The following is a 6,497-nucleotide window of genomic DNA, read 5'->3' on the forward strand; positions in this document are numbered from 1 at the left end:
CAGCTGGTCCAACTGTCCTAGTCCTGGCCCCAAGCTCCCCAGGGCAGCTCTGGGAGGACCAGGACCCCGGGGGGCGGGCAGTGGCTAAGAGCCAGTGTCCCCATGCGCCTCTCTGGGTCCCTTCTTCACCTCATCACTCTGGACTCAGAAGAAATCAACTTGCCTGCAGGAAACAAAAACCACCTGTTCTCGCCTTTACTGTGCCTCTTTCCCATCCTCTCTCCTGAGGGTCCTTAGCTGTGCTGGCCTGGATGCCTCGGTGTCCTGAATGGATTCCAGACACTTCCATCTCAAGGTCACTTTGACCCTGGGGAGGAGCCAGAAGCCTCACGGTGCCAGATGCAGGGACTGAGGTGGGTGAGGACTCAGCGCCGGGGGTTTATGAGCTGCCTTTCCGCTGGACGGCGCTCAGCAGCCGCCTCACTGTGTTTTTGATCACACCTCATAAAGACTCAGGAAAGAGGACTGCAGAGCTGCTGCAGAAAGTGGCCAGAGCTGTGGGTGGCTAAGTGCAGCCTGGTGGGAGCAAGTGCCTGTACTAAGCCCCGGTGGACCGGTGCTTCCCACCATCGCGTTCTCTGTTGACATCCTCCTGTCGTGCCCACGGACTGGTGTCCAGCTCACATTAATCCTTCAAGGCAGGGCCTCAGGAGGCGGAGCCTCGGGTGATCAGATCCCGGGTGCTGGTGGGTGGATGGGTGCCTCTGGGAGACCAGGCTGAGTCTTGAGAGACTGGGTCCGGTGAGGACCCACAACCCGCAGTCCCTTCCGTGTGTGGCCACTTCCTGTCCTGCTCCACTGTGGGTGGATGCAGCGCAGGGCCCTCCAAGCTGCGAGCTAAGTAAACCTCCTTTCTTTACACATTATCAGCCTTGCCTATGCTTGGCACAGCACCAGGAATGGACCAGGTCTCAGATAAGCAGGAGCAAGTGTTGCTCTGACGCTTTAACTGTAAGTGGAAGCTTCTAGAGTCCCCCGCTCCCTAAATCCACTCTGAAGACCTGCAGAGGCCGCTGGGTCAGGCCCTGCAAGCCGCTTGCCCCCCTCCCCCGAGGCTGAGACAGAGTGGTCCTGGGTGTCAGCCAGGTGGCGGCCTCGGCCTCTGGGGAGAGCATGGTGGGTCACGGGGCACCCAGCTGTCTCTGAGTAGCATCTCCTGCCACCGAGCTCAGAGAGAGCAGGTCCAGAACACCCAGCCCTGGGCTAGGATCCCCCGGCAGAGGACTTGAAGGAAGACAGCTCCAGCTCAAGGGTGAGAGAAGCCGGAAGTCACCAGATTAAAAATAAAACACTCCCTCCCAGTGGGTATGGTAGCATACACCTGTGATCCCAGCTACTTGGGAAGCTGAGACAAGAGGATCTTGAGTTCAAGGCCAGCCTGAGCAATTTAGCCAGATCCTGTCTCAGAATTACATTTAAAAGGGCTGAGGAGATAGCTCAGTAGTACTGTGCTTGCCTGGCGTGTGCGAGGCCCTAGGAGCAATCTCCAGTACAGAGAGAGAGAGAGACAGAGAGAGAGAGAGAGAGAGAGGGAGACAGAGAGAGAGAGAGACAGAGAGAGACGGACCCACCAAGAGAGACACAGAGAGAGAGAAGGGAGAGAGGGAAGAGGTGAGAACAGGAAACAGATCCTCCTGAGGACAGCAGGATGATGAGTGCCAAGCAGCTTGGGGTGCCCACCCGTGTGACCCCTCCTCACTCAGCCCCGGGGTGACAGCCTCTGTGTCCCCTCCCGGCAGGCTTCACTGACTGTGGCATACACCCCCAATCCCGGATCACCTCAGCCCCTCGTCCCACACAGATGCCCATCCGCGCCCCGCCCTCTCTGGTCCTTGGTGCCTCTGTGACCCAGGAAGCCTTTGTGTAGTGCCATGAAGCCTGGCCTCGCCCAGAAACCATCCGGGAGCTTTCGGTGGCTGAGTTCGGGAAACTCTGAGCCCACGGTCAGGGTGACACCCAGAGCCCTCGCTGCTGTACTCAGCAGCACCACTGTCCACTGACCCCTCAGGACAAGTCCTCGGCCACCACACACAGCCAACCAGACTGCAGAAGCATCAGAGTGGCTCTGACCCAGGGCAGGGATGCCAACTTCCAGACAATCTGAGTGGACACTCAAGTGAGAATGAATGAGTGAGTGACTGAGTGAGTGAATGCCCAGGAGATGACAAATCAATAGAGATGACAGATGATGGATGGATGGGTGGATGGGTGGGTGGACAGGTGGGTGGGTGAATGGATGGGTGGATGGATGGACAGGTGGGTGGATGGGTGGGTGGATGGGCAGATGGATGGATGAATGTTTGTAATAATAAAGGGATAAATGGATGGACAGACGGATGGGTGGATGGGTGGATGGATGGATGGATGGGCAGATGGATAGATGGATGGACAGATGGATGGGTGGATGGATCTTGGTAATAATAAAGGGATAAATGGATGGATGGATGGATGGATGGATGGATGGATGGATGGATGGGAGTAGGTGATAATAAAGGGGGAAATGAATGGATGGGTGGAAGGAAGGATGGACGGACACTAGTGTACTTCCATGGGCAGGAATGCTGTTGTTTTTCCCCAGACCCATTCCCTGGACCCCATGAAACAGGCCCGTTTGTTCTGTGCGCCTCAGAGCACAAACCTGAGCTGCCCGGCTCCTTCCCTCTGCCCTTTCCTGGTGCCTGAGTTCTCCCACTGCCCACCCCTCCTCTGGAGTTCCCCAGCTCCTCCCTCTTTGGCTCCTGTTGCCCAGCCCAGAGCCTGCCTCCTCCTCTGCAGTTCTCTTCCTTCTCCCGCAACATTTTGGCAAGAAGAAGCTACACACAGTTACACAACACGCCTTTATTGGAGCAGCCAGAGCCTAACAGGGCTGGGGCTAGCGGGGACATGTGGAGAAGGGGTGCAGGAGAGACAGCACCTCCTCTGCCATCTGTGGCCGCCTGGAGGCTCCAGGGGACCCCAGCACTGTGGGCTCTGGGGAAAGTTCTGGCCCGAGACAGGAGACCAAACTGAGGAGACCCTCCTGCCTCTGCTGCAGAAAGGGGTCCATCCCAGAGGCCAAAGTGTCCTTGCACAGCAAGCCGGGGTCCTCCTGTCTTATCCCCCTTTCCATAGCCCCCAAGGACAAGCCCAGGCTGCACACCCTCACCCTCCGGCCCCACAGAGGCCCTGCTCAGCCCTGTCCTAGAGAGGTCCCTGGGTGGGGACGTCAGCCAGGGGCCCTCCCAAGCCGAGAGAGCGCCGAGGAGGGCTGGCCTCTAACCAGCCTGCACCTCCGTGCTGGGCGAGCAGCTGCAGAGACCCACCCAGGAACAGGAGGGGGTGAGAGGTGCCTGGGGGGAAGGGGCTGCAGGGCCCGAGGGATGCAGGGCTGAGGAGCAGCTGCTAGGACCCCAGCCCAGGCCTCCCCACTGCAGCCCGGCACAGACGGGACACAGACACGGACACGGACCAGCCGTCAGCCCCATGCAGTGGGGCGCTCGCGGTGCCCTCTGCCCCCTTCTCTGGGGGGCCCTGGGGGGTCATCCAGGCCCCCGCGCGTGGCCATCTCCCACCACGCACTCAGAGGCCATGTGGATCCGCACACACTCACGGGACTGAGGGCAGCCAGGTACCTGCCCCTCCCCCAGGCACACCCCAGCTCCAGGACGGCGGGAGGGCCTTGCGGTCCAGGGGTAGGGGACGGGGCTGGGGGAGAGAGACCCCCACCAGTCCCCTTTCCCGGCTCACCGCCCCCCTCAGGGAGCCAGGACGTCCCTCCATCTGTCTGCAGCTTCCCCGGCACCCGGGCTCCCTCTCAGCGGCAGAGGAGCAAGGGTGGGCTTGGGGACCGAGCAGAAAATGCCTCTGGGCACTGCGACCCACCTCCAGGAAGCGCTCTTCTGGATCCCCTGGGCCCCAGAGCCTGTGGTGACACAGAGCCCGCCTGGGGCGCCCTGCAGCTGCTGCCACCAGGGCTGTGGGCTCCTTCTCAGCTCTCAGGGCTCCCCCCACCCCCCCCCAGAATAACAGGGGACCTGGGGAGGGGTCGAGGAGAGAAGGGCCCAAGCTAGAAGGTGAGGACTGAGGAGGAAGGGAAGGGACAGAAAGGAAGGCAGAGAGCTAAGGGGCAGGAAAGCGGCCCCGACTGCGGAGTCAGGACCCACGCAGCCCTGGAGGGTGGCCTGACTCTCCCCTACTTATGCAGATGGGGAAACTGAGGCTCGGGGCTTAAGAGGCCTGTGGAGATTTTGCACACCGCCTGCAGGAAGGGCGAAGGTGGGCGTGGAGGAGGGAGCTGGGAGGGAGGCGGTGCAGCAGCTGCCTGTGTCCCCAGCGCTAGTCCACCACGAGGGTCTCCTGGCTGTAGGGGACGGACTTCTCCTGCATCTGCCCCCCGCCCTTGCCCCCGACGGCCCCCGGGCCCTGGCTATGCCCCGAGGAGTAGCTGGCGGACTTGTCCCCGCTGCCGCTGCTGTGGAAGGGGACCCCGCAGGGGGCCTGGCCCCAGCAGAGCACCGAGGCGCAGGCCTGGCGGAAGCGCGGGTCGAAGAAGGCGTAGAGGAAAGGGTTGAGGCAGCTGTTGACGTAGCTGACGCAGGTGCAGTAGGGGAAGATGTTGATGAGGAAGATGTCGAAGTCGCAGGGCCAGTGCAGCAGACTGCCCAGCACATAGAGCGTCTTGACCAGGTGGTAGGGCAGCCAGCAGAGCGCGAAGGTCACCACCAGCACCACGATGATGCTGAGCAGCCGCCGCCGCTTGTGCAGGCCCTCCACGCGCTCCTTGCGGAAGTGGCCGGCGATGGTCTTGGCTATGAAGAAGTAGCAGGTGAGCATGACGGAGAAGGGGAGCACGAAGCCCATGGCCGTGGACGACACGCCCAGCCCCACCTCCCACGCCCACTCGGAGTCGGCCGAGCTGGCCACCACGGAGTAGTTCATGTAGCACTGCAGGCTGGTGCCGTTGTCCGGGCTCCCCGTCGTGCGCAGCACCATGACCGGCACAGCCAGCAGCGCTGCCAGCACCCAGAGCACCGCGCTGGCCACCGCCCCGCTGACCCGAAGCCGCAGCCGGGCGCTGGCCACCGGCCTCACGATGGCCAGGTAGCGGTCGAAGCTCAGGCCGGTGAGGCAGAAGACGCTGGCATACATGTTGACGAAGACCAGGTAGCTGCTGAGCCGGCAGGAGAAGGCGCCGAAGGGCCAGTCGTAGTCCCGGTAGGTGTAGGTGGCCCACAGGGGCAGCGTCACCACGAAGGCGAGGTCGGCCACCGCCAGGCTGGCGATGAACACGTCGGCCGAGCGCCGCTTCTCACGGCCGCTCCGGAACACCGTCCACAGCACCAGGCCGTTGCCCGCGGTGCCCAGGAAAAAGACCAGCATGTAGATGGCAGGGAGCAGCTCCCCGGAAGACCTCCACTCCGCGTACTCGCACTCCGACTGGTTGTCAGCCCCGTAGTAGCTGTCGAAGTCGCAGCCGCCCCCCGTGCAGGGCTCCGGGGAGGACGCGGCCAGGGCTCCAGGGGTCGCCAGCGCCATGGCACTGCGGGCTCTGCCGACCCAGGCCTGGGGAGCAGCCCAGGCACGGTCCCCCCGCGGCCGCGGTCCCTCCAGCCTCTCCTGCCGGCTCCCGAGTCCTCCGCCCGCGCCCACCCCCGGCGGCCCCTCACTCCCGACCGGAGCGCTCGCCGAGTCTCGTCCTTCTGCCCCCTCTTCTTCCCCTGGGCAGGAATTATCTGTGCTCCGCCGGACACTGGCTCCAGCCCCGCCTCCCGCCTCGCCCCAGCCCCCCCCACCCACCGCCTGCCCTTGGGGAGCTCGCTCCTGCCCCCAGCCCCTCCCCTCTCCAGGGGACAAATGACGCTGGGTGGAATCCAGCCGGCCGCAGCAGGGGCAGGGGCGGGAGGGTGTGAGATTCCGCAGCCCCTTCCGTCCAAGCATCTGGCCGCCCGGCCCCTCCTCCTGCACCCCAGCCCCGACTTCACACCAGGGCTGCCCTCCTGCCCCTCGGGGCCCCCTGAGCTGCGGCACAGGAGGGCTGCAGTCCGCAGGTGACTGGACGCTTCCACAGGGCAGGAAACTCAGGACAAAGCAATCCCTAAGCTGCACCTCGGAACAGAGGCTCCCCAAGGCGGATGTCTGTCTGAGGCCGCAGAGTGGATTTCGTGAGGATCAGCTCTTGCTTTTACTCCTACCCCGAGCACACACAGAGCCCAGGCCCTGGCAGGGAGTCAGTGGCCACTGGGTGACTGTTGAATGAGTAAGTGGCGGCTGCACTGAGGAGGGGCAGCCAGGCCATAGCAGAAGAGCAAGCTCATGGTCAGGAGGTCCTGGAAGAGGGAGAGGCAGCCACTGGGTGGGTGCTGTGGCCCCCAGAAACTCACTCTGCCTGGCCCCAGCAGGATGGAGGGGAGGATGCAGAGAGAAGGTTAAAATATAGCCTCCAGCAGCCCAGGGGCGGAGGCCAGCTCAACTGAAGCAGGGCCAAAAGGAGAAAGAGAGAGCGGGCAGAAGTGAGGGGC

The 6,497-nt window shown here is 63.0% G+C and overlaps 1 protein-coding gene across 1 annotated transcript; it reads right to left on the reverse strand.

The window, feature by feature from the left end:
• Window positions 1-2,823: 2,823 nt before the first annotated feature.
• On the reverse strand, window positions 2,824-5,705 carry Aplnr (apelin receptor). Its single transcript, XM_004869789.4, has one exon. The coding sequence runs from the start codon at window positions 5,512-5,514 to the stop codon at window positions 4,315-4,317; it is 1,200 nt and encodes a 399-aa protein (XP_004869846.1). The 5' UTR covers window positions 5,515-5,705; the 3' UTR covers window positions 2,824-4,314.
• Between the last annotated feature and the right edge of the window lie 792 nt (window positions 5,706-6,497).

The sequence above is a fragment of the Heterocephalus glaber genome, unplaced genomic scaffold (assembly GCF_053883595.1).
Source record: "Heterocephalus glaber isolate CG9 unplaced genomic scaffold, H.glaber_assembly_v1.0 deba00001805, whole genome shotgun sequence".
NCBI lineage: Eukaryota > Metazoa > Chordata > Mammalia > Rodentia > Bathyergidae > Heterocephalus > Heterocephalus glaber.